At 52.5% G+C, this 26556-nt stretch overlaps 3 protein-coding genes and 1 pseudogene across 7 annotated transcripts; 2 read left to right on the top strand and 2 right to left on the bottom strand.

Moving 5' to 3' along the window:
• Positions 1-29: 29 nt before the first annotated feature.
• On the bottom strand, positions 30-10355 carry LOC116228500 (tRNA (32-2'-O)-methyltransferase regulator THADA-like). Of its 5 annotated transcripts, none has more exons than XM_090152528.1 (31): positions 10208-10355; positions 9590-9767; positions 9436-9522; positions 9257-9284; positions 9037-9185; positions 8827-8949; positions 8512-8698; positions 8256-8410; positions 7924-8008; positions 7637-7773; positions 7276-7473; positions 6524-7193; positions 6288-6440; positions 6090-6199; positions 5855-6015; positions 5587-5753; positions 5288-5473; positions 5010-5155; positions 4316-4450; positions 4105-4209; positions 3726-3926; positions 3421-3571; positions 3036-3261; positions 2727-2963; positions 2423-2648; positions 2107-2313; positions 1677-1915; positions 1389-1571; positions 1039-1305; positions 769-956; positions 30-686 (listed from the first exon to the last, which is right to left on the bottom strand). In XM_090152528.1, the coding sequence occupies exons 1-31, from the start codon at positions 10318-10320 to the stop codon at positions 463-465; spliced, it is 5622 nt and encodes a 1873-aa protein (XP_090008654.1). In that variant the 5' UTR covers positions 10321-10355; the 3' UTR covers positions 30-462. The 5 variants fall into 5 exon arrangements, 4 of the variants coding, with proteins under 4 accessions (XP_090008654.1, XP_031448238.2, XP_090008655.1 ...); XM_031592378.2 differs by having other exon boundaries at positions 8256-8407; XM_090152529.1 differs by having other exon boundaries at positions 8578-8698.
• A 1836-nt stretch (positions 10356-12191) lies between these two features.
• On the top strand, positions 12192-14664 carry GSC2 (goosecoid homeobox 2). Its single transcript, XM_090152653.1, has 3 exons — positions 12192-12748; positions 13470-13717; positions 14178-14664. Exons 1-3 carry the CDS (start codon positions 12457-12459, stop codon positions 14280-14282), a joined length of 645 nt encoding a protein of 214 aa, XP_090008779.1. The 5' UTR covers positions 12192-12456; the 3' UTR covers positions 14283-14664.
• Positions 14665-14766: 102 nt separating this feature from the next.
• Positions 14767-22081, top strand: ESS2 (ess-2 spliceosome associated protein). Its single transcript, XM_031592376.2, has 10 exons — positions 14767-14954; positions 15077-15245; positions 16244-16339; positions 16903-17069; positions 17765-17882; positions 18320-18453; positions 18588-18690; positions 19505-19614; positions 20441-20556; positions 21083-22081. The coding sequence occupies exons 1-10, from the start codon at positions 14814-14816 to the stop codon at positions 21366-21368; spliced, it is 1440 nt and encodes a 479-aa protein (XP_031448236.1). The 5' UTR covers positions 14767-14813; the 3' UTR covers positions 21369-22081.
• A 342-nt stretch (positions 22082-22423) lies between these two features.
• Positions 22424-26476, bottom strand: LOC116228291 (testis-specific serine/threonine-protein kinase 2-like; annotated as a pseudogene).
• Positions 26477-26556: the final 80 nt, after the last annotated feature.

The following is a 26556-nucleotide window of genomic DNA, read 5'->3' as shown; positions in this document are numbered from 1 at the left end:
CTCCGGCAATGAGGCTTGTGCGGCGCGGCTGCTGCGGGGCTCTTTATTTGAAATAGAAACCTGGGTTTGGCACAAAATACAGCTGAAACACCGGATAAAAAAGGTGGTGGAAGGGCAGCGGGGTAACAAGGAGAGCGACTGTGCACGTCCCATCCTCCCAGCCGGACCCCAGCGCAGGAGCAGTGCGGGAGATGCCGTACCAGTGGCGGTGGGACGGAGAGCTGCTGCTGTGCCCTGCCTGCCGCTGCTGCTGCATCCAGGCACAAAGGGAGCAGACGCGTCCTGCTCCCCGAGTTGCACTCCTGCACCCGCAGCCATGCTGCAGGAAGCACTCAAAAAACGTCAGGACGCGGCCACGAGAACCAGGACCCCCCAAAGGCAGGGCTCGGTGACACTGCTCCGTGCCTACAGTCATCAGCCGTCCCCATGTGCTTCTCCATGCTCTGCCGGCACAGTGCTCTGTCATGGACCAGGGCACAGCCCGTGCTGTGCCAGTAGCCCCTGCACCAGAGCCAGCTCCTGCTCCAGCTCCTGGGCATCACAGTCCAACCCCAGCACAGCTCCATGCTCCTCACCCAGCACCCGGAGCACACGGGCAACCAGCTGTGCCCTCACCAGCAGCAGGGCCAGGGCAGCACGCAGCACGGCACAGCCCAGCGCCTTCATCCAGCAGCGTCTGGCTGATTCTGCAGGGAGAGCAAGAGAAGGTACAGTAAGCACCGGGCTCCTTGGGACCATGGATTTCCCAGCCCAGGGCTGCCACCATACCGTGGCTCCATCGCTGCTGGCAGTAGTGCAGGTCCTGCAGCACACCGGGGCCTGCAGCCTGCAGCCAGTGCAGGGCAGAGCTGGGAGCCTTCTCCAGGAGCTGCAGCAGGAAGGGCAGCAGCTGCTGCGCCAGGGCGGCCGGCTCTGCGAACACATTGGGCTCGTCCTCCTTGTACAGGCTGGGGGGGCTGCAGGGGAGCAGTGGGGACATAAAACATCTTGCAACCCAATGTTCCCCCCTTTCCAACCCTTGCAGGGGGCTGCACTCACGTGTCAGACTCCAGGTCCTCCATGATGGCCCTGAGGTTGGGCTGGGGGAGGTGCTGCAGCAGTGAACCGAAGGTCTCGGGGTGATGCCCAAACTCATCCAGGAGGAGCTGCAGAAGGCTCAGCAGCCCCACGTTGCCCTGCACGAAGATGCAGCCATCTCCTCCTGGCTGCCCCAAGCCATGCTGCACTAGGCTCACAAAGCCTGCAGCCTCGTGCCGTACATCAGGGTCCTCATCTTGCAGGAGGTGAATGCTCATGTTTATCACCCTGCGGAGGAAGGAAAGCATTGCTGCATGCCCAGTGGGTGCTTTGGAGGAGGGAGCACACATACAGGGCCACTCAGAACCTACCGCAGTGCCACAGGGACAAGCCAGGGGCAAGAAGCCCCCCGGCATCGCCGCAGCACCTCAGTGCCTGCTGTCTGCAGGGAGCACGCAGCTGCCAGGCGCAGCACCTCATCTGCCACGGGTTGGCCACACGCCTCCAGCATCGTGCACCACCGCTGCACCAGCAGGGCATTCTCGTCCCCAAACCTGAGTGGGCAGAAGGAGAGGTGAGACACAGCTCCTGGCTTATGGACCACATGGAGGTCACAGGATTCAGGCACAAAGCCCAGGGCTCTGATCCCACAGCCCTACCCCACGGTGAGCAGCAGGCTGGCAGCACACAGTGCCTGGGAGAGGAGCTCTGGACCAGGGCGCTCCATCTCCATCACAAGGAGCAGTATTTCCACACATGCTAAGGCAGAGCCCTGGAGCTTCTGGGAAGCTTCCTGAGACCAAGATGGGCAGCTTCTGCAAAGATGCATCAAAGCCTCAAGGTACAATCTCAGGAACTCTTTGTTCCCTCTCTCTTGCAGCACTGACTGTAAGTTCTCCTGGTCAACAACAGGAAAGAACAAACAAGGTCAGTACCCCCCATCAGCAAAGCCCTCAGAAACGCTGTCCTGAGCAGCACCTGAGGGTGCACTGAAGCTGTGCCTCCTCCCAAGAGGTCAATGAGGGGCAAGGGGGGACCACTGTGCATTAGTGTCCCACTTTGGATCTGTGATTTTGAGCATCACTGTACCAGCAGTGTCAGACGGAGGGACCTTTCCAGCTCCTCACATTCTGCTCTTTTCCCATCGGTCACCCAGCTCAGCACAGCAAGGTGGACATCGGGGTGCGGATGTTGCAGAAGTGAGCAGACAGTGTGGATTCTCTTGCTGTCAGCCTGTCGGGCTGCCTCACTGCAGGCAAAGCGGGCCATGGTCTGGTGGAGAACAGCTGCACCCACCTGGAGGGAAACAGAGACCTTCTCCCAGCGCTCTGCTCCTGGGCACAGGACAAGGATGGGCTCCCACCTCCCATGCCCTAAGCTTTACAGCAGGGAACAGGAGCAGTACCTGCAGCTCAGCACAGCCTGGCTCCCTGCTCGGCGTGAGGTTGCCCAGCTCAGCACTGACAGCATCCCAGATGCTCTGTGTGAAACTGGGGCTCAGAGAGCCGGGCAGGAGGGCGAGCACCTGGAGGAACGCGGCACGGACAAGTGGGCAGCGCTGGGCAGGGCTGAGCAGCCAGCCCTGGGCCTCCAGCTGCAGGGCCACGGGGTGCAAGGACTCAGCAGGCAGCCTGCGGGGACACACACCCTCACCATGGGGCCCAGACAGAGGGATACCACGGCCATGGGGGAATGCAGGGGTCACTCACCCGCCGGTGCCTGGGCTGGGGGCCAGCAGTGCCCGCATCTGCAGCAGGTGCCCATGCAGGGTGTTGTGTGAGCTGACCCCCCCAGGTGCAGGAAGCTGCTGGGCCAGGTGCAGGAGCAGAGCCGGGCGCTGGGGCGGTGGGACGACGGGAATCAGTGCTTTGGCAGCCATGGCTCGCACAGCATAGATAGGGCTCCCCGCCAGCTCCAGCAGCGGCTCCAGGAAGTGAGCGGAGGGGCTACGGAGTAAAAAGGGCACAGTGTGGTGCCACGCCAAGGAGAGAACATCTGCTGCCAGCACTCTGCCTTACCCACTGGGGTCGTCGGGGCCAGGCTGCAGCTGTGCCAGCAGAGTGAGGATGGCATGCAGTGCAGGGCGCAGGTGAGGCCCCCCTGGCACGGCCGCCCCCAGCTCGGCCAGCAGCACGGCACCCAGCTGCGGGTGCTGCCCCAGGAATGCGGGCAGGCTCAGCCCCTCCACCAGGCAGCCCTCAGCGCTGCTCTGCTTCTGACCCAGCAGCCGTGTGGTGAGAGCACCTGCGGGGAGGGAGAACATCAAACATCCTTGAAGGGCAATGCCACATTCCAGCACTGGGATCCACCCAAAAGAAGGAATGGGGACATACACCCCTGCTGTGGGGTGCAGTTCTGGTTCCTGTTTCCCCATGGGCACCGCTGCAGGGTTGGGGTACTCACTGAAGAGCTGGATGGCCGCATTCCTCATGGCCCAGCAAGGCGAGCTCAGTCCCTGCAGTGCCAGGGCCACCATTGGTGTAGCATGCCGCAGCAGTGCAGTGCCCAGCCCTGCACCGCGCACCAATGTTTGCAGCACATGCAGGGCACACACCTGAAGAGAGCATGTGGAGCTCAGCCATGCTGCACCAGGCACCAACAGCCTCATGCTGCAGTACCCAATGCAGACAGATCCCTTTGAAGGGCTCTGTGCAGACCACCCCATTCCCAAGCTGGTTACAACGGCAAAGGGATCAGTGTGCAGTCACCTGTGGAAGGTCAAGGGTTTGGTCCCAGTCCTGTGGCAGGGCCATGGTGGCCAGTCCCAGCAGTGTCTGGATGCAGCGGGTCAGAAGTGGACGTGCCTGGGCTGGGTTTTCCCCACTGACAATGCAGAGGAAGAGCATGGGGAAGCCGGCAGCACGGCGCGTTATTGAGCTGCTCCGGGGTCCACTCAGTGCTTCTAACCCCTGAGAAACAAAGCCCATCCAGACCTGTGAAACTTACCTGGTAGAGCCTGCAGCCTCCTGCAGGGAGGAGATCAGCAGCCAGCACCACCCTGCAGATTCTCCTGCTGGTGCCTTCCCCAGGGCTGGAGGATATGGATGCTGGAAATGAGTGGAATGCAAACAAGAACAGGCACAGTACCTGGTCCAGTATGGTCTGCGGGATCGCCTGCATCTCTGTGTCGGGGTGGTTCAGCAGAGCAGCACAGAACTTGGTGAAGCCCATGCTGCAGCCCTCCACTGCTCCCTAGGGCAGAGTGGTGTCAAGACTCCCTGCTCTCCACTCTACCACAGCCCTCGGGGCTGCAGGATGGATCGGTAAGGGTGGGAAGAGAGGCAGACCATGTGCTTACCCAGTGCCGGCACCGCAGCAGGATCTCTTGGAAGACTGTTGCAGCTGTCTGCAGGCTGGCAAGTGGCAGGAGGTGCTTTGCTCCAGGGGATGACAGCAGCAGCTCAGCCAGGCCTCCCAGCAGCAGCCCGACTTCCTGGGGAGAGCCAGAGCGTGGAGGAGGCAGTAGGGCTGCCCAACACTTCTGTCCTCCTGTCCTCCCCACACCTGTCGTGGCAGGGCTGCCCAGCAAGGACCGCTATTGCTCAGCCCATGCCCACCAAGATGCTTTTGAGCACCCAGCCTCTGTAGCATTTTCTCAGCCTGCTGCAAGCCCTGCATGGCAGAAATGTTCTTTTTCCAGCCTGATGCTGGGCAGGCTTTAGGTAAGAGGCTGTGATGGGCACTGTCAGAAGGAAGCTATGACAGGTACCTTCAGTGCAGCCCAATACAGCTGCAGGGCCAGCCCAGTTCCTGCCCAGCTGGGGACTATCAGAGCTGGGAAAGCAGCTGAGCTACAAAAGAGCAGGGAGGTAGGACGTTGCTTTTAGAGATGGAGAGCTGCAGCCCCTGCATCTTTTGTCTTCCACTCCACTTCCCAAGAGAGAGACAAAAGCTACAATAGCCTCCAGGTAAGTATATTGCCCCTCTGCCCCCCATCCCCAGTGAGGGTGGATGCCTAGCAACTGGGCTGTGCCATGGGGATATGCTCCTACCTTCACTGACACCCAACAGCAGGTCAGGATCAGACTGTGCTCCTCTGACAACAGAACTGAGTCCCCTTCCTCCTCCTGTTGGCCCTTCCCCATCATAATGAGTGAGCCAATTGCATTCCCCATGTCTGCAAATGATGGAGCAGCCACTGCAAAAGGAAGCTTCATCTGAGCCTTAAGAAGGGTTGCTCATGGCAGTGTGGAGGACTGCTGGAGCTCACAGCTGAGTCCAAGACAGCGGTAACAAAGGTGAAGGTAGCTCTCTGCAGGGACTTGCTCACCTTGCTGCTCAGCTTCAGGACCCTGCTGGCTCTGCAGAGCCCCCAGCAGCAGGGAGGTGATGTCCCTTGCAGTGCCCACCAGGCTGCTGAGCAACTCCTGCCAGCCTTGTGCTGACTCTGCTGTTTGCATGCAGGTGACCACCTCAGGCACCTGGAGCAAGCACCTCCGCAGGGCTGCAAGCGCACCTGAACAACACCCATCTCATGTTTCAGCAAGGCCTGGGGCCATCTGACATTCCCAAAATAAGATGTATGGCTGGAGAGGGAACATGGAGCTCCTCCAGAGCCCAGGCACACACCATGCATTGGTGCTACAGCTGCCGCCTGCAGCAGGTTCTGTTGAGCTGTGGTAAGCTGGGCCTGCAGTACCCACAGCAGGTGTTGGGCGAAGTACAGGCTGCGGTTTGCCAGAGACTGGGCTGTGTCAGCTTCTGGGGCCAGGAGCTTCAGGGTGCTGCTGTCTGACCTGGAGCAAGAGGTGGGTGCTGATGGTGTGCAGGCCCCAGCCCTACTTCGCCTCCACTGCTGCAGAGCCAAAGCAACCCTTTACCCATTCCATGCTCATACTTCTGCAGGATTGTCTTCATAAGCACTGCTCCGACTTCGGCCTCCTGCACGCGGGGGCTGCTGAGGGCATCCTGAGCCAACTGGAGCAGTGCTGGAGTGAGAGACTCAGGGAATGTTGCAGGGAAGTAGCGGATGAGCAACTCTGAGGCCATGTCCCTGATCTGCCGGAGGAGGAGAGGTGAGGATGGGGATGGGGATGTGGGCTGGGGGGAGCAGGGCAGCAAGTGACACCCACCTCGTTGGTGCTGTCCTGCAGGCAGCCCAGCAGTGCCAGCAGGTTGGGCTGGGAAAAGAAGTCCCAGCAGCCACTCTGCCTGGCATGGCCCAAGAGTGTGGCCATCGTCCCTGCAGGGATGGGGAGGAAGATGGTGGAATAGGGCAGAGGAACAGCCCAAGGGTCCAGGGGTGTTCTGGCTGGGGTGTCCCTACTCACGCGGGGGCTGTCCTTTCTTCCTCTCAGGGCTCCAGGTGTCTGTGCAGGTCTCCAAAATGGCCGTCAGCAGAAGCAGAGCCGTCTTCTTCCTCTGGTAGTTGGCCCAGGGGGTGAGCGACGAGATGCAAAGCTGCAGCAGCCACTCCACGAAGTCTGCAAAGGGAGAACCCAGCACCATGGCCGGCCGCCCGCCAGGCTCCCAGGGCTGTGTGGAGGTACTATGGTGGCTCTCTCACCTACAGCCCGTGCCAGCTGTCCCACTCCCTCGTCCCTTGGCTCCTTGGGATCCTTCCCCCGCAGCCGTGCCAGCGCACCGTCCCGCAGCCGCCCCAGCACCTTCTTCAGGGCGGCCTGCAGCAGCTGCCGGAAGGCAGAGGTGTGGCAGTTGAGGTTGAGGGGCAAGAACTCCTGCAGCAGCCGCTCCTCAGTGCCTGCCAAGCTGTGTCCAGGGCCGCTGCACAGCAGTCCCAGTGCCGCCAGCCTCACTCCTTCCTCATGGGCACGCAGGCAGGCCCGCAGCCGTGCCACCTCCTCAGCCCGCAGCGGTGTGACCCCAGCTGTGCTCCTCTGCACCCGCAGCAGTGACACCCAGGCCCGCAGTGCGGCTGTGTCCGCACCACTGAACTGAGCGGCCAGCAGTGTGCCAGCAGCTGGGAGCTGCCGCAGCGTCCAAGGCAGGAGGTGGTTGGTGGTGTTGCTGTGCAGGATGGGCAGGGGTGAGCGCAGCGCCTGGCTGAGGAGTGGCAGCCAGTGCTGTGCCCAGAGCTCGGCCTGCACATCATCCTGCCCTTGGGAGCACTGCTGCTGAACCAGGGCCCTGTACAGCTCGGCGGCCATGGGGCACAGGTGGTTGGTAGCCAGGCAATTCAAGAGGTGCTGTGGCAGCATGGGGCAGGCGTCCAGCACCTATGGAAAAGGCCATGAGCATCTAATGTGCCACCTCCTCCGACTGCATCACTAACAGGGATGCAGCCTTGCCATCCCCTACCTGCTGGCTGCCCACGTAGGGGACAATGGCACACAGGAGCACGTATCTGGCCTTGATTTGCCACGGCATTGAGACCGCCCTCTGCAGCATCTGTTGGTAGAGGGGTCTCTCCTGGTCCTCAAAGTGCTGGCATTCCAGGTGGTAGATCTCCGCCAGGAGTCTGAAGGAGCTCTGGATGAACTCAGATACACCTTCCACCTGGGGAAGGATGGAAACCAAGGTTTCCCTTCTGAATTCCTGCTTTAGAAGAGACCCTGTCGCCACACGTTTCTAGCGGGCAACCATGAATTAGGGGGCTGGGGATGGCAGGAGATGAGCCATCTCACTGCAGCAGTGCTGGGGGTGCCCTCTCCAGCCTTACCGGGGCCTCGGCATTGTCCCATAACAGCTGGGTGAGCTCCTGCAGCAGCTTGGCATCCTTGGCCAGGAGGCGGCTGCCCTGCAGGTGCCAGAGCTCAGGAAGGTTCTCCTGGACACGCCGCAGCCACAGCACTAGCACTGGAAGTGGACAGGCAACAATGCTGAGCCCAGCCAGGCTGTGGGGCTCAGGGAGCCATCAGCCCACATAGATACAAAGCAGCCCAGGAGGAATGGCATTCCATGGGCAGGAACAGCAATGACAGTTCCACCAGCAGGTTTGTCTCCTACCTTGGAAGCAGTGGTAGTGGCAATCCTTCTGCTCCTTGCTCAGGGCACGCACAGTGGGAAAGAGCACATCCAGCAGCAGGCAGGCCTGCAGAAGCACAGCAGTCAGTGAGCAGGCAGATGGGGACTTCCAAGGGAAAAAAAACCTCAATACAGAACAGGAGAAACTTTGGCATCCATGTGAGCTTTCTGTGCCCGCCTAGCAGCCCTCGGCTCTGGGACAGCAGCTCAGTTTTTGCTGTGTGATGCACAGCAGGTTGCTGTGTCAGGAGTGACTTTACCCCAGACTCCTACTGCTGGGTGAGGGGCTCTGACCCTGGAGTAAGCCCTCATACCTGGCAGGTGCTGCCCTCCAGCCGGCAGCAGAGGATGTCTGCACGGCAGCATGTCAGCAGCCCCCTGCTCAGCGCCAGCCTCTCCAGCCCATCTGACTCTGGGATGCTGTGAGCCTCCACCACCAGCTCCCCAACTCTCAGCTCCCCTGCACCTGCTGGGAAATGGCTGCATTAAATGGGACAGAGACCCAAAGCCCACTATCCATCCACCTGGGTGGCCCCCGAGAGTGGACACAGCAGCAGAACTCTGACTGACGGTGAGTGTCCTGTCCGCTTTCAGTCCCTTTGCTGAGGCTCTTCCCAGTCCTGGTGCAGCACACACCTCTGTCCATGAGCTGGAAGAGGGTGAGTGCAGCACTGGCCCCACTCTCAGGCTGTGGGGCTGTGTTCAGCAGCATGCTGAGTGCCGTGCCTGCCAGCAGCCGCACATCCTTGCTCAGGGCCTGGGCATAGAAAACAAATGCATGTCTCTAGCCTCTATGCATTATGTGGGCAACTACAGAGCATCCCTCTGATGCTTTAATGTTCCACTGGGGACATCCGTTGCCCCTGCAGCACCAGGACCACACACCTTCCCTGCCACTGCCTCCAGCAGCAGCCCCAGGATGCGCTGCAGGGCTTCATTCTTTGCTGCTGCACTCCACACCAGTGGGGCCACATCCTTTGGCATCATCTGGAAGAGCTGGAGGCAGGCCTGGAGGAATGGAGGGGACAGTGAGGATGGCCTCCAGCACTGCTCACCTCCGAAAAATGTGCATGCTTTCCTGAGGCAGGTTCCCACCTTGACAGCCAGGCAGCTCCAGGTGCCACTTGGTGCCGCTTGGCCCTGCAACACGTAGCTCAGGGTGTGGGCCACGTGCTGCAGGAGTGGGGCCATGTTCTGCTGCCAGTGGTGCCGGCCCAGGCTGCTCTCCTCTATGAACATGCATACTGCAGGAGGGGGACAGTGTCATCCCTGTCCCTCCCAGGGATGGTGAAGGGGTCAAAGAGTAGCAACTGACCTGCCTGAAGGTCCTCAGGGGACAGCACCTGGGGGGCAGAGGGACAGGCACCCTTCACATCCCATACAATGTGTGGGGCAGAATCGCCTCCAAACCTCCTGTCACCAGCTCCCTTCCACTGTGCCCCCAAAGACAGGGGACTGGGGGCATGGTGGCATCCACATGTCAGCTGTTCTCACCTCTCCATGCAGTGCCAGCCCGGCCAGCAGCGTGCTCACCTCCTGCGCCAGCACAGCCTCGTGGCCCACGGCCAGCTGGGTCACAATCTGCTGAGAGACCCCCACTCAGCTCCAGCAGGACCCTAAGGATCACTCATAGGGGAGCGTTACGGACCTGTTCCAGCTTCTGGAAGGCACTGGAGCTGCCCGCTGCCTCCAGCTGAAAGGCCAGGACGCAGCGCAGCAGCGGTCGCACCTCCGTCTCACCCAGCACCCGCAGCTCCTCGCCCAACTTCCGTGCCAGCTGCAGGGCCTCCTCCAGGTGCTTGTCCCGGCAGCGCTTGGCTGTGCTCCTGCGATGGGATGGAGATGAGGTGGGGTGCACCGAGCTGGTTGGGCATGGGAGTACCTCGGTGGAATGGAGCTTAGCATGGGTGCATCCCAACGTGTTAGAGCTGGAGTGCCCAAGCTCAGAAAGGGTTGGGGTGGGGATACCCGGGCTGTAGGGGGGTTTTGCTGGGGGTGCCCCAGCTTAATGCGGTTGGGGATTTGAGTTGGGCGAAGGGTGCCCCACCTCCATCGGGGATGCACTGGGGATGACCCAGCTTGCTGTGGTGGGGATACCCAGACTCAACTTGAACTTAGCAAGGGGTGCCGCAGCTCCACGTGGTTGCCACGCTCGCATCTCCCCCACCCGCAGCCCGCATTACAAACGCCCCACGATGGGCTCCCCTTCCCCCCGCAGCGCCGTACCCCAACCCGCGCCCCAGCCGCCCGGCCCAGTCCCGCTCACCCCGCGAACTGCCGCAGGCATCGCACGCAGCACAGCGCGGTGGAGCCCGGCCCGCACCGCCCCGCATCTCCGTAGAACGCGGCGCAGGCCCGCGCCTCCCGCTCGGCACCCATGGCGCGGCGCGGAGCGGAGCGGGCGGAGAGGCGGCCCGGGGACACGCAGCCACGACGCAGCGCCCCCTAGCGCCCAGCGGCGGAGCTCCATCCCGCGGCGCCGGATCCTGAGCTCAGCGACCTTCAGACTGCAGCCCGTGCCTGCGGGGAGCGGGAGGGGATTTCTACCGTTTCACCCTAGGATTTTCAAACCCTAGAAATTCACTTTTGACAAGCGAGCGGCTAAAGCAGATTAACCTTTTTGCTAATCTTCTATAATGGCTTTGGAATCTCCTTAACCAATAAGGAAATGATAAGAGCCCGTTTCTTTTCTTTTTATCTATATCTGTATTGTCCTTCCTTGTCTGCATTTTTTTTTTTCCTCCTTGTTTTATTTTCCCTTCCTTTTCTAACACGAAATGGCCCCGATCCTATCGCCCACAGCTGCCGTAAACACAACATCGGTAATCCCTTCCTTTATTCCTCTCTGGTAACAGGGGGCAGAGAGGTGTCTGCCGATTGGGATTGATTACAGCAGCTATCAAAAGTCTCCTTTGTAAGATCTGGATCCTAAATCACATAATTCTTTGATAAAAGAAGCATTACCAGTCCATTTTCTGAAGTGAAAGGTACGGGGGAAATGAAAAAAAAAAAGCAATCAGCAGAGGCACTAATAGGCAGGGAGCGGGGAAAGGCCCTTTGTGAAGGATGGGGAATGGGGATTAATCTGCTTCAGCCGTATGATTAGTACAGCTGAGAGCAGAACGGGTCTGATTTGGGGAGCAGGACCTGGCCCCACACTGTACTCATGCCAGGGCTGGGAGATGGGGGCGGGCCAGCAGGCTACAAGGGGCTTTTCCCCTTGTAATTAAATGGTTATAATTTAGCTTACAAATTCAATAGCCAAAAGAGAAGCAAAATAGAGGGATGGATGAAAAACTAGTGACATTTGATGCACAGCAGTTTCACAGCTCTCACTCTCACCACACTGCCCTGCCCATATACACTGAGCAGCACCATTCACCAGGCGGGTTTCCTGCACCTTGCTGCAGACCTTGGCTTGCACAGCTCTAAAACAAAGAGAACTTGGGTTTAAGCAACCTGAGCTCAGCCCTCTCCTGCAAGACTGTGTCCCCAGGCTGCTCATCTTGCTAGGCTCAGTGCAAGCACCCATCCCTTCCATGGTGATTCCCAGAGAGTGTTCAGTCCTGGGTACCACGTCCTCTCACACTGTGAGCAGGACACATCCAACATGCCTCCCCACGGGCAGCTGAGAGAGAAGTGCTTGCATGCCACCAAGATGTGCCACTGAATTGTACCACCAAGCCAGGCCACCAACATGCTGTGAGTGGCCATAATCTAATTTATTAAGGGATTTGAATCCTTACCAAGAGCATGCTAGATGTAAAGCATCTGTATTACCGTTCTGATTATGGCAGTGGAGGTGGGGGAAAGAAGGAGAAAAAATACAATTTCTCCCCTTTCAGCAGAAAATAAGTCAACTTTTGCAGAGAGTTCTGGTGCTGCCAAAGGCTATGCTCTCGTTAAAAAAGACTTTTTATTAAGCTGAGCTCTCTTCTCTCTCATATTGTATGATATGACAGCTCTCTTTTGATGGGAAAGCTTTCATTTGGCCATAGAAAGGGATAATTTGCTTCTTGTAAGGAGTTAATCCTCCACTCCATTTCTGTGCCGGGGATGGCTGTCCTCCCCCTGCCCTGCACTGGAGGCTCCAGCACAATGGAGATCATAACCACCTCAAATCTACACCTGAGATGGAGAAATCAGATTTCCTTCTTGAGTCATTTTTGTGGGATTAGCTAAATCTTAGATCCACACTAACCCTTCACAAAGCCAAGATTAGTTAGAATTTATTTTATTCACAAGGGGGTTTATGGTTTTCTTTCCAAAGGGATTATATATCTCTCTATATATAGGGTGGCTTCAGGCATAAAGCAGCCAGGTTAGAGGGAGGAAAAGTGTGTGTGTATAAAATAAAAACTGCTGCCAGAATGACCGTCATTTGAAACTCTGGGATGACAGAGGGATTCCGGGCAGCCTCACTGCTCTGCTTTCAGGGCTCCTTAATGCTGCAAGACCCTGCAGAGAGCAGACCCTGCTCAGTGTGAGCTTCCACCACCACTGGCCCAGCCAAGGATGTCTGCAGAGCCTACGCTGGATGCCAGCTCAGGCAGAAGAGCTGTGCAGTGCTCGTTCAGCATTGAGAACATCCTCGCCAGCCCAGCAGAGAGAAGCCCCCAGGTTCTGGTTCCACTCTGTCTTCAGGGCATCCTGGACTGTGCACCAAAGGGGCTGTGCGAGCTGGAGGGCATTGCTCTGCAGGAGGAGGAGGAGGAGGAGGAGGAAGAGCTGGAAGGTGCGGCTTGTAGCTGCTGCTGCTGCTCCCACACAGGCACACGGCCTCTGCAGGACCCTCCAGGTTGGCTGGGTGAGTGACTGGGGCTCTGTACCGTGCAGTTTGTTTCCTGGGTGACAGTGCAGTGTCCAACCTGCCACAGTGCTGGGTGCCTTTCTCTGATCTCAGCTCTAGTGAGGAGTTGCTGAGTCTGCTGTTAGAAGGGCTTCTGAGAGCTGGCACCCTCACCAGGGTTTTAAATCAGTGGGTGCTTTTTGTTACCAAGTATTGCTGGTTTATGGTAAAGCACACAGAGTGGCAGTTCAGGGTAGGAGCTCTGCAGAGAGCATGGGCTCCATGGTCATCCTGACAGAGCTCCTTTGCACCACCCGCTCTTGGGAGCCTCACTTGTCCTTTCAGGGAAAGGTGGGAGGTTTTTTTGCTACATCTAGCAAAATGGATGCATAGAATACCTTGATTTGTGGTTCAAAAGCATCCTGGAAGTTCAGAAATACTCCGTGCTATGATGGAAAAACAACTCCTAACCATGCTGTTAAGTTTCCAAGTCATTTTCTGGAGCTTGCCCACAGCATCACAGGTAAGTGAACAAAGAAAACAACACTAGTGCTCCCCACTTACATGCTTCTTTCCAAGTGACACTCTGAGCCCTTCACCTGCTTGCACTGTGATCATACATCTTTCACCTATGCAAGCTGCACTCCATCCACACAATGAATGCAGATGCAGACAGTGCTCGATGCCAATGTATTTCAGCTGCCCATCCCCACAGAGCTGACTGTCCCTCTCCTTGCAGACCCCAGGTTCCCTTGGCCCATGCGACTGCTCCACTCAGCGGTCAGAGGCTGCAAGAGCCCTCAGGGCAGCCCCAGCGAGCTGCAGGCCTTCCAGCAGATCCAGCGTCGGACGCGCCGTCATCGCACCATATTCACCGAGGAGCAGCTGCAGGCCCTGGAAACACTTTTCCACCAGAACCAATACCCGGACGTCATCACCAGGGAGCACTTGGCCAACCGCATCCACCTGAAGGAGGAGAGGGTGGAGGTGAGGTGCCGGGAGGAGCTTTCTCCCCTCTGCTCACTGTAACTCCAGGAGAACACAAGCTGGGGCATGGTACTGTCTTTCTGGGGAGCTGCAGACCCAGAGTCTGGAGTCTTGTCGTAAAAAACCTTGATATTTTGGGTATTTGATAAAATGCAGAGGAGATGTCAGGGGGATTTTTGTCACTGAGAGGGCAGTGAGGCCCAGGCAAAGGCTGCCCAGAGAAACTGTGGATGCCCCATCCCTGTTCAAGGCCAGGCTGGATGGGGCCCTGGGCAACCGGATTTAGTGGTGGCAACCCTGCCTGCAGCTGGTGGGTTGGAACTAGGTGATCTTTGATGTCCCACCAAGCCCAAGTCTTCCTACGATTCTATGACACCCTAGTGCCACTGTGCACAGCCCAAGGGTATTCCTGCCTAACCAACATAACGCAGACGTTCTTTTCTCATTTTACACTCTCCAGGTCTGGTTTAAGAACCGTCGAGCCAAGTGGAGGCATCAGAAGAGAGCATCTGCCTCGGCAATGGTCCTTCAGGGCAGCGTGGAGCCGCCCAAGGAGAGCTGCTAACGGCGCTGCGGGAGGGGAGCAGCGGGGCCGGGCTTCAGGGTGAATGCAGGCGGGGCTCCTCCGAAACCCGACCTCTGTGCTGAGCCCCGTTCAGTGGCGTGGCCTTCAGATGGTGAAGCGGGCACGAAGCCGACAGGCGGTGTGGGGACAGTGCTGTGCTGCGCACGTCAGTCCCGGCCGGGCTCCCCGGGCTGTGCTGCTTGTGTCTGTCAGCTCTGCTGTGTGAACACGTGCCAGTGAAGGCTGCTCTCAGCACCCACGGCTTCGAGCGTCGCTTTGGGGCCCCACACGCACACCTACGGAGCTGCCGAGCCCCGCCCGTGCTCCCCAGGCCCCGCCGCGACTCCGCTGCCCCGGCGTCGCCGTCACCAGGGCGCCGCGCCCAGTCCGCTCCTCCCTGCCGCAAGGGGGCGCGCTGACCGCGGCTCCCCGCGCCTCTTCCGGAAGGAGCGCTCCAACTCTTCGCGTCGCGTTGTTGTGACGTCACGTCGCGTCGCGTCTGCGACGGCGGCTGAGGAGGGTCAAGGCGTCATGGCGGCCGTTCCTGCGCCTTCCTCCGGAGCTTTGGTGCCCGTCGCCGCCGAGGCCGGCGCTGTGGTCAGGAGCAGGGAGGCCGTCCGACCGGCCGCCAAGCGTCCGAAGAAGATCCTGGATGAGGATGCCTACATCGAGGTGGGCGGCGGGCCCGGGACGCCCCGCTCTGTGTCACCGCGGCCGCTCGCGGCCCGGCCTGTCCCGAACGGCTGGGGAGCAGCGAGGGGTTCTGACGCGTCCGTGCGATTTTCTGTTTGCAGAGTTTAGAGAATATTATTCAGCGCGATTTCTTTCCCGATGTGGAGAAGTTACGGGCGCAAAAGGAGTATCTGGAAGCTGAGGAAAATGGTGACTTAGAGAAAATGAGGCAAATCGCTATTAAATTTGGCTCCTCCTTGGGCAAATCATCGCGGGACACACCTGTGCCATGTAAGAACTGACACACCGTGGCTGTTTTAATGTTTAAGTTGATATTATAGATGATTTCTATGAAAAAAACCAAAACAAAACAAAAAAATGACATTATGTTTGTCATTTTGTATACCGTGGGCTACGCATAGGGAGAAATGGTCTTCAGCTTTTTATTTATTTGTTTGTTTGTTTTTTAAGGTAAAAAGCTTTGTATTTAATGTTATCACTCTTATCTAATGTCATACCAACAGATTTACATTGTGTGGGCATTAGTATGGCAGACTGGGCAGTAGTCAGTATCTGATGACTGATGTAATATTTCTCTTTGATAGTGTCCAATCATTCCTTCCAGAGAGAAAAAAGCAGTGTGGTAACCATGCCTCAGACATATTTTGACAAGCTCCTGTTTATTAGCAAAGATCACATGCTTATCTTGCAACTTCATACTATCAGAAGCTTTAGGCTATGTTCTAAATCATCATTACAGTTTTTGGGGTGGAAGGCAGGGAAAGCTCATGACAGTCCAAGGTTAATGCAGCAAGCATTAGATGCTCAGTTATGTGTTTGTTTTCACTTCAAGTTTGGGTATTTTTTATGCTGAAGGCCCGTGCCTCACTGAGCTCTTGCTGGGCAGTTTAGCTAAGCAGCTTTCTCATGGCAAAAGGACACATGTCATACGGTGAATTCCTTTCCTCCCCTCCTGTGGGTGCCACACTGAGCTGTGTTAAGGTTGTTAAGCTCACATTGCTGCAGCAAATATGTACAGCTGTGGCTCTCCTGTGAATTTTTCTCCGCATGAAAATGTCTTAGACGAGAGATGTTGTTTGTTGATGGGAACCATATTGAAAATAATGTTTTATAGTCTTTTTACAACTTTTTAATGAAATTGTTCATCTTGTGATTTGTCTTCTGTGATTCATGTTTGGTACCTAACCTGTACTGTGATGCAGAATGTCATGGCAATTGTTCAGTTCTGTGCTCTGGTAACCATGCAAACCTTTTTCCTTTTGTCACAGATGTTACTCCAGCCACGTTTGAAACCCCAGAAGTGCATCCAGGTGGTCTCCCTCTGGGAAATAAATCCAGAGCTGGCACCCGAGCTGCAGAAGAAGGTAGGAGAATAATGTTTCTGTCACTAAATTCCTCAGCAGCAAGAAAATATGCTTGTGAACTCTGTCCCCTGGTGAAGGTTAAACATTAACCAATGTTTAAGCAGTTTCTTTTAACCTTCTAGTAAATGAAAATAATCAATCTGAAATTGTGTGAATTTTCATTATAGATCTCTTTAAGGCAGTATAAGTTCCTAATGCATTGAATTTTTTTGAAAACAGTAAATTTTTCCTGTGTCACCTGAAATTAGGGTCAGTAAGCAAAGATAGCAGAGGCATAGATATTTATATGGCATGTTAAAAACGTCTGCTAACATCTGGGCACTTGTGTGTTTTCCCTTTAACACAAATAACTATAAATGTAATGAAAGCATTTATTTGAAAGTTGGTTGTGTTTTCTAAAAAAATTACTGTTGTGCCATTCTGCGTGTATACATGTCTTTTTTTTTCCCCACTAACTTTAATTATTAGTGGGTCAGTAGAAGGCTAGCTCACAGAAGGAACTTGTGTCTCTTACAGAAAGGGAGGTATCAACCTTTGTCAAACTTCTTCCCTCTTCTTGTTAGGAGAAGCAGAAAAAGATGATAAAGATGCTCTTCCCAATCTGGACAGTTTCTTAGCAAAACACACGAGTGAAGATAATGCTTCATTTGAGCAGATCATGGAAGTGGCCAAAGAGAAGGAGAAAGTCAAGCATGCTTGGCTGTACAGTGCGGAAGAGGAGTATGCCCAGGTAGGGAAACGGCTCAAGTGTCTCTTTGCACTTCCAAAATGACACAAGAGGGAAATGCCCTTTTACTGTATTTATTTCCTATTTAATTAAATGGTATATTTTCTTACCATCTGTCTTCAGACTCTGCCAAATGCTTCCGTGTCTGTATTCTTATGGAAAAGTTTGAAAATCCTCTGATTAATAGTATAGAAAAAGCTCCTGCTCTTTTCTTGCTGCTTGTATCAGCTAATACGTTTTCTGTGAGGCTAGAATGGTAGAAAGATTCTTTCAAGGATACTCACTTTAGTCGTGAAGACTGCCTTAGTTTGAGATAAGTGGCAGATCTTGCTATTCTTTTTTTTTGGTGATGAAGCATTCAGTTTAATTTTGATTAGTAGATGGAGAAAAGCAAAAACTATTTGGATCATCATTAGTGTTGTCACAAGGTGTAACAATGTGATGTACATAATCTTTGTGAGAAATTAAGTCTATAGTGCTCACTTGATTTTATACAAGAGCTCATACAGGGTTTTGTAAGCTCACCTATGGGCACAGGATAGTTTCTCAAGTGCCAGTTGCCAGAGGGAGGTGCTAAGTACATTAGGACTTGTAGCTGAGCTGGTGATTCAGCTCTTCCAAGAGGTGTATGCTTGATGAAAAGATTGCAGGAGTATGTTTTCAGTCCTAATTTTTTTTCTTTTCTCTTGTCCTTTCAGAGACGAAATGAAAACCTGGCACTTCCTTCAGCAGAGCAGCAAGCTCTGGAGAATGTGAAAGCTGGGCTGGAGACCTGGGAGTACACTGCTAGAAACACCCTCATGTATTATCCAACAGGTGAGGCATGCAAGTCTCAGGAGAACGATCTGTCTAGGTGGGTTGACTCCAGACAGTGCTTATCCCCCTTCTGACAGAAGAGCTCTTACTGGTGCTACTGCACTGTTTCTTCTGCGTAGCTCAGAGATGTGCAGCTGTTAGAGTCTTCTCCACCCATCCTGCACCATTCTTGAGATCTTGCTTCATTGCCTCTGATTGCAAAGCTGGATCGTGTTCTGTCACTGAACGTGATCACTAACTATATTACACAAGCATTGTTTTTAGGAGCCATAAATATTTCTGGTTTGTTTCACCTTATTCATAAGCACTTGTTATTTTCAGTCATTTATTGCTTCTGCTCAAAGAGCGCTGCTTTGGTTTCTTGGTCACTTGGTTGCTATAGAAAACTATATCATGTTGTAGCTGAGCCTTTTCACAGAGACTTTCTACATTTCAAGGTGTACCTGATGAGGAGGACACATTTAAGAAGCCCAGGGAAGTTGTCCATCGGAACACTCGTTTTGTGAAAGATCCATTTAGCCAAGCTGTGAGCAAATCACAGCTCCAGCAAGCTGCAGCCCTCAATGCTCAGGTTGGATAATTTTGTTGCTTCTGATCAAAAGCCTTTAAAACAACATAATTGTTGATGACATGTGTATTCTGGATACAAATGGCTGGCATCTTTCTCTAGAAGTTGATGAATGACGTTGTCTTTTATTATTTCAGTACAAACAGGGGAAAGTAGGACCAGATGGGAAAGAGCTGATACCCCAGGAGTCTCCAAAAGTAAATGGATATGGATTTGTGACTACTCCCTCTCCTGCCCCTGGTAAGAGGTTTCTTTATTGTTGTTTTCCTCTTTTCATCTGAATCTGCTTGTGTGTTACAGTTTCATTTTGTTCAGATGTACTAGCTTCAGGATGCTTTCAGTTAGAACACTGATTATTTTTCTTCTAGTTCAGATGTGGTGTCTGAATTCGTAGCTGTTCCTCACCAGCATGCTTTTCCCTGTCTTTTTTTTATCACTCTTAAAATGTGAACATAATGAGGCTTTTCCTCTGAGAAGCCATTAGGTGGCATATGGAATGCACCTCTCTTCTTCAGTGAAAATGCTTTTTCCAAACATTGGACAGCCAGATTTCCTAGCCAGTGACTTAATCTTAGAATCTATTCTGTAGCTGTAGCTGTTAGGCAAGGTGTAGTCATTGTTTGACACAGAAATTTGGTTATTCCATGTCTTAAATCTTCTATCATTTCCTTGATTTTTAAATAGTTTCACGTATAGAAGGAATTTTCATACAGTATCAAAGGGAAAGACTGGTACTGTGGAATTAGAAAATGAAAGTTTTGCTGAGCAAAAGCATACCAAATGGAAAAATATACACATGGAAAGATCAGGTTGGGCTTTGTAAGCTGGAGGGTGGCACAGCCACGAGCAGTACCTGGTGTTTAAGGGCATGTCTTTGTAATGGGAATGACATGTTACTTTTCAACATGGGCTGTAGAAGGGCTCAGTTGTGTCTTGAGTTTGCTACATTTCATAGTATGGCTCTCTGTGTGTGGGTTTTGTGATTTTTTTTTTTTTTTGCTGACTAAATAGTTAAATACCTTGCATGAGTGTGACTTTTTAAATTTGTTTTCAGGTGTGAATGAGTCTCCTTTTATGACATGGGGTGAAATAGAAACCACCCCTCTACGTCTAGATGGATCAGAAACACCATATGTGGATCGCACCCCTGGACCAGCCTTCAAGGTATTTCATAGGAGGCAACGTGTCATTCTTTGGGGGTGAGGGGGCATGGACTAAGAAGAGAAAGACAAGTGAGTAACTAATAGATTAACATTGTTGTGGGATGTGTGACACATCTCTGGGCTGCGTTCCCAGTCCTTGAGACTAATAATCTACGTTCTGCTTGGAGGGTGGAGATGGACATGGCTCCACATGAAAGCTACTTTGTGCAGATATCTGAGGTGCAATACACAGCTGGCGACAGTGAGACTTGAAGTTTGATGATAGGCCTAGACAAAGGGGCTTTTGGAGAAAGCTGAAGTGATGCCTGGTTTCCCTGATTTTAATGTAGGAATGGGTAGAAATCATAGTATTTCCCAAGCCTGAGGTTGAAAAGGTACTCTGACTTTGTTAATGGCACTTGATCCTGTGTGCAACCTGTAATTTTCTGTGTGTGCCTCTGTTTTGTCAGACTTCGAAGTTGTTGTCTGGTTTTCCTGCTGTTTAGCAATGCTTTTGTTTGCCTGAGAGCTGGCTGGCCATGGGCCAGGCTAGGCAAGACACAGGTGACATTGTTTGTCTATGAGAGACAGCAGGAGGAAATGCCAGATGTAATGGCTGCTTCCTTGACTGAACTGGTTCTACCATATGTGTTACTTGCAAAGGCAAGTTGAAAATCTCTCTATGTCCTCTCTTGCTTTTATGTAGCAGAAGAGTAGAGTGGGCTGATCCCACTCCTCCCCGGTTTAGATTGTTGTCAGCTGCAATCCAACCATGGAAGTGCTTTGTTTCATTTATACAGCGCTCATACCTACTGCCTTGACAAGTAAAGTGTGTGATGTATTTATAGATCCTGGAGCCTGGACGTCGTGAGAGGTTAGGACTCAAGATGGCCAATGAAGTGGCAGCTAAAAATCGAGCGAAGAAGCAGGAGGCACTTCGAAAAGTCACAGAAAACTTGGCCAGGTGAGACTTCTGTTGTGATGGAGGAATTGGGGATGGGTATTTTCTGATGAGGTTTAAATCAATATATGCAGAAAGGGAGGAATGAGGAAAGTGCTGGAACATTTTTAGGCGTCAAAGAACATGTTTACCAAGGGAAGGTGGATGATGGTTGTTCCTGGTACTCCCTCTTGTGAGCATTACTGTTCTGCCCTGTGCTACCCAGGTAGTGCATCTGAATCAATGTCTTGCTTCACTGCAAGTAGATGAGACCTGATGCAACACGTTTAGCTGGGTCACAGGAAGGACAGTACAGGCTCAAAGGAAATAAGCAGGCAGTGCAGTTTATGTTAAGGAGGGATGTTAGATGTTTCTCTGTTGCTTCTCTCTCTAGAAGATCAGGCTGCATTTACTTGCAGGCAAAAGGACTTCTGCCAATGGATCTGGTCAGTGGAGGAAGCAGACACCAAGTTCTCCCATGGAAGCATTGATAGTATTCCTGATAAAAAATTTTACTATAAGGTCTTTAAAACTGTCTTTTCTATTCCAGCCTCACTCCAAAAGGATTAAGCCCAGCAATGTCACCAGCTTTGCAACGACTAGTAAACAGGACTGCAAGTAAATACACCGACAAAGCCCTGCGAGCCAGCTATACTCCTTCTCCAGCCCACACAGGAACTCCTGGTTACAAGACACCAGCAAATGGGCCCCAAACACCCACAACCACCCCACAGTCTAGGACAGTATCTCAAACACCAGTATCTCAAGATACTACATCAATCACAGACAATTTACTACAGCTTCCTAAAAGAAGGAAGGCATCTGATTTCTTCTAAATATTCTTGTCATCAGCAAGGCAATAGTGAACAGCCCATGCTCAGCTGTCTGCAACGTGGATGTTTTGAACCACCAGTAGTAAGAGGTATCTAGATTCAGCTGCCGGAGTGGAAGCCAGCCATTTTTAAATCTGGGACCAGATCTAGACTATGTAGCTGAAATAGCTTGTGATGTGCTTTATGGAAGACAAGTGTCTCTTGCTGTGGTATATAACTTCCCTTTGAACTGCATGGATGTGTTACACAGGACTGCTGTATCATAAGGATGCTTCCTGCAATGGCAAAGAAGAATCTGGACTCCTAGCTAAAACAGTGATAATTTTTTAAATCTCTCTTTTTTTTCAGATGGCTGTGCATTTGAATACATTTCTATACAAATATGTCTATTTATAAAATATGTTAAGCCTTCCTAAAAGGTTGAACTGGATTTTACTCTTGCTTGTCAAACATTTTTGTTCTCGTGCTTTGCAGAAGAGAGGATATCAAAGAGTCACAGAATTGTAGGGGTTAGAAGGGAGATCATAGAGTACAACACCCCGGATAAAGCATTTTCCCTACAGCAGATTGCACAGGGACATGTCCTGGTGAGACTTGAGTATCTCTAGAGAGGGAGTCTCCACCACCTCCCTGTGCAGACTGTTCTAGTGCTGTCACTGACAGTGAAGAAATTCTTCCCCTCTCAGCCTTCTCATCTCCAGACCGAAGAGTCTCAGGTCACTTAGCCTTTTCTCGTGCAGGAGATGCTCCAGACCCCTAACCCTTATATATATGAGATGTCACTCATAGTGGTAAGGGGCATCTCTTTAATGCAAGTGGATTTTAAACTGGTGCTTCCCAGTGTATGGTGGACTTGTCAAAAGAAATATTATGTTGTGAAAAAAGAATGCATCCAGTTCCAGACATCAATTCACACTTCCTAATAACCTGCAATCTTACTTATTGTGTTCTGCAGCTGGTATAACAGAAGCTTGAATGTGAACAGCACTGTGACTTAAAAGAAAGCTTTCCTTTGTGCTTTTCACCGTAACTCTTGGTTCTTGCAAACCATATCAGAGATGGTTGTTCATTCAGCTCAGCAGATGAACTTTGTAAAGCAAAAGATGACTATTTCTGAAAGGGCTTGGAATAGTTGAAGTTGAAAGCCAGCAGTTCACAAGCTGGACCAATTTTTAATAGAATCTCATTTCCTTCACCCCACCTTTCCATCCTGCAGAAGGAAGTTTTGGCTTGCTGATCATGCTCAGGCTTTTCCTCTGCAGGTTTTGGGAACACTCACCCTCTTGTGCAGTGGGGGTAGGGATTTTGGATTTTGGAGTCTGGAACCACAGGTCTCTCAAAACTTCATTTACAGACAACCTCTGAGATGTGTCAAGCTGAAGCAAGTTGAAAATAATGTCCTCACACTCTTTAGTCAGGTATTTTGATGCATGGAAGTCAGTCTTGTATTATTTCTGAGTACACATAATTTTTCTGACATTAGAATCACTAAAGGGCATTAATGCATAGACCACTGTATACAGAGTGACACCCAGCCTCCAGATGTCAGAAATCCCGGGGTGACAAGGAATGTCCTGCAGCACTTCAGGGGCTGCATATGCCCACAGAAGGTTTTGCTGAGAATAGATCTTCCCTTTTCACCTGAGACAAATGTTTGGAAAAGTCAAGTCTGACATCTTGACGTTTAAATGTTCATTGGGAAGGATATTCCCAGATTTCAGGTCTCTGTTAGCTACGTCTAAGTCATGGCAGTGCTTGATGGCAGAAGCCAACTGCTAGAACTTAAAATGAGCGAAGTTCTCTTTCACAGCTTCTGTCATCTTGACATGGCCCGGGAGGTCTCCCTTTACCCCCAGCTCCATAAAGATGTACAATTTCCCTCCTGATATCTCAAAGATCTCAGAGGTTTTGATGATTGATGGGTGGTGCAAACGTTCCATCTGTTTCCCTAGGGAGAAATCAGTCCAGGAAGTCCTGAGGCATTCTGTTGTCAGTTATCTTTATAGCCACATTGCTTTATAGCCTGTTGCAGCAGGCTAATTTCACTGCCATAGGAGACTTCTCCTACTGTGGTGCTCAGGTTGAAACCTTTCTTTCAGTGTTATTTTAAGGATGTCTTCCTCTTCAGTCTTTGGTTTACCAGTTTTAGATTATTTTTTTTTCCCCATAAGCTAAAATGGAGAAGGAATCATTCATAATGATGGTCACAAGAAAGCCCCTCCTGAAGGCATTAAACTACTGCTAAATTTTCTTAAGCAACTGAATTTGAGGGACATAGTTTAGTGGTGGTGACGGGTTGATGTGGACTAAAATTAGTAGTTCCAACCTTAATGACTCTATGAATTTCTACTGCTGAAGGTTTCCTGCCGTACCCAATAGATGGAAGTCTAGTCTTAGCTCTTCTTGCTGGTTGTCATGAGTTTTCAAAATATTTGTTGGTAGGTTAATTTTTTCTGAATGCTTTCACAGAATGGACCAATGCTCTATTTATGCTGCTTGGTTTTATATTCAAGCACAACAATGTATCTGAGATTGTTATTGCAGTAGAGCGTTTTGAAACCTTTCTGAAGTTGTTTAATTGTTCATGTTTGTATCTCAGGAGGCACACAGGGTTAAGTACTACATGAAGGAGCTCCTAAAGGTGCTGGGGAGCAACGGATGCTGGTTTTTATTTGTTTGTTTTGTTTTCACAGTGGCTGCATTCAAGAACTGTTTGTTTCTATTTGCTTGGTGCTTTCCCTTAACTTTCTTGGTTTTCTTTCAGCCCCTCTGTTTCGCAGCTCTGATGATTGGCTGCTTCCTGTGGGTTTGGCAGCTGTTATTTTCTTAAACCCTTACTCATCGAGTAAGTTGCATTTTGACTTCCAGCTTCTGCTGTACTTGAGAGAAGCTCACAACATCACTTCTTTGGAACTGATGGGAGGATGGTGGTTTGTTTGCTGATTGCTTCACTGTTATCGGCCTCTGGGGCTTTTTGCTTTATGTTGGTTTCTGCTTTTTCAAATGTAATTTTTCAACTCCCAAGTGTATGACTTCAAAGCCTTAATGATGAGAACAGCGCAGGGGCTGGGGACAATCCTGCACAGCCCACCAATGTCATTCAGACAAATATTCAGACTGCCAGACTGGGACTTTTGATTATTATTCCCCCCTCTTTCTTTGAAACTTTTAGCTATTTTTTATAATTAGTCAGAAAGACAAAGAACAGTTTTAACCGTTCCGAGCTGCGGTTGTTGCAGTACAAGCTGACCTCTGGGTGCAAGCTGAGCCCTGCTGGCAGGAAGGCACAGGCAGCTGAGTACACTGCTTGCACCACGCCTGGGCACGGGGCAGCCTGAGGAACACTGGGCAGCCTGTGTAACACTTGGCAGTCCGGAGCTTTGCTATAATCGCATGACGTTCTCCGCAGGGAATATCCATGGAAATATTTATGCAGCTCTTTGAGCAGTGCCTGCGGATTTCTGTAAGGCTGAGGGTGTTTGGTGCTGTGTTTGCCTTGGTGGAGAGCTTCCTCCTGTGCGGTTTCCAGTGCCACTTCCACAGCACCTGTCCCTGGCCGTGACCTTTCCAAGTGACTTTTATAGCACAACTTGTGAGAATAAATTGAGTGATACGGCGTCGCTGGGGTTTGTGAGTGCATGAAACGAACAGGTTTTGCTTTTTTTAGTCTGGAAGTAACCAAGGGCTCAGTTTTTTTTCTTCAGGCAAAAGGAAGAAACAACCAACCTATTCTCAGATGCTGATGGATGAATATAAAGAACATCTATTTACTGATGTGTCCGTGTTTTCAGTGATATTCCTTAAGGACCAACCTGGGTAAACAGCTCTGAAGCTTTTAGGTAAAATGTTTATTTCACAACGTTCCCACAATCTGCCTGTCCTCATGAAGGGCTCACATCTGTGCGAGTGCTAGGGTGTGCTGAAGGCTCTGCTCTGCGTTGCTCTGCCTACAGCCACATCCCTGCTGCAGTATGTGTTAATGTTAATTATTAATCCCTGAAGTTCCTGCTTCATTCAGTGCAAGTCAATGCGACCATTGGTTGCCTCTACTCAGAGGCCCTGTTTGATGGGTGATGCGCATACAGGAGCATTTCAATGCTCAGCCTTCCTGGCTGGATGCATCGTGGAATTTCTGAGGAGCTGTGCTTGTACCAGGACGTGGCTGGCTCATGGAACAGCACAGATAGAGCCGTGTCTGAGAATTACTGGTTCGGTGTTGTGCAATCCGTGCTTAAAAGCCAATTGCATAAACTACCTTGAGGCACAGGACGGTGCTGATCCTGTGTCTTCCCTCGAGTGAGTTAACCTGAAGTCAGAAGCCTTGGTTCTGATGGATTGAAGGGCGTTTGTCAGAGCTGTAATTTATTTCCAGGGAAATGCTCTAAAGCTGGCTGTGGGAAGGGCTTTGCAGCCAGGCCGTTCCTGCAGCGCTGCTTTGATGTCAGGGCTCTGCTTCCTGCAGTCGTGCACCCTTGCTGTCTGTAATGGAGCTGCCAGAGCTCTTCGCCAAAATAGCACCTTAGACGGCCAAACCCAACGCGAAAACCCACCTGGACTGTAGCGGGCTTTGATTTATTTGCTCTCAGCGTTACTTTCCTTTGGCTGTGCTGGGGCAGGAGCAGCTCAGGAAGGGGGAGGAAGGGCCGGGTGCAGTTAGAGAAAGGGGCAGCGGGAGCGGGGTGCGGGGCTGGGAGGGAGGGGGCAAAGGCCGAGCCGAGCCGTGGCTGGAGCGGCGGCAGCGGGGGTCGGGGGGGGCACTGACAGCCGTTTATTGGTGACCTTGGAACCGCCGCCTACGAGCGAAAAACATCGAGTTGCGTGTTTTAATTAAATCTCAGCTTTCGATTTCAGCACCGCTTTCAAAAATATTAAGAAAAAACCACAGCACCTAGGAGCAGAGCCCCATCCATCCTTACGGACACCCCCAGCGCAGCCTCCGCCCGCTCGAGGCCCCGACGGCGCGCCCCGCAGCCTCCGACCCCGGGGGCGGGGCTTAACCGGAGGGGGTGCGTCAGGCCCCGCCCACCGCGCCGCCGATTGGTCGAGAGCCGCGCCGGAGGGAGGGGGGCGTGGCGGCGCGGGGGAAGGCGGCGGGGAGGCGCGGCCGCCATCTTGTGCGTCGCCGGAGCCAGGCGAGCGGCCCGCAGCGTGGCGCCGCCCGACCCCCGCGCTGCCCCCGCGCCCGCAGCCG

This window comes from Phasianus colchicus, chromosome 18 (genome assembly GCF_987193195.1).
Source record: "Phasianus colchicus chromosome 18, bPhaCol1.hap1.1, whole genome shotgun sequence".
In the NCBI taxonomy this organism is placed as follows: domain Eukaryota; kingdom Metazoa; phylum Chordata; class Aves; order Galliformes; family Phasianidae; genus Phasianus; species Phasianus colchicus.
The sequence above is the reverse complement of the archived record's forward strand: the minus strand, read 5'-3'. Positions and strand labels throughout refer to the sequence as shown.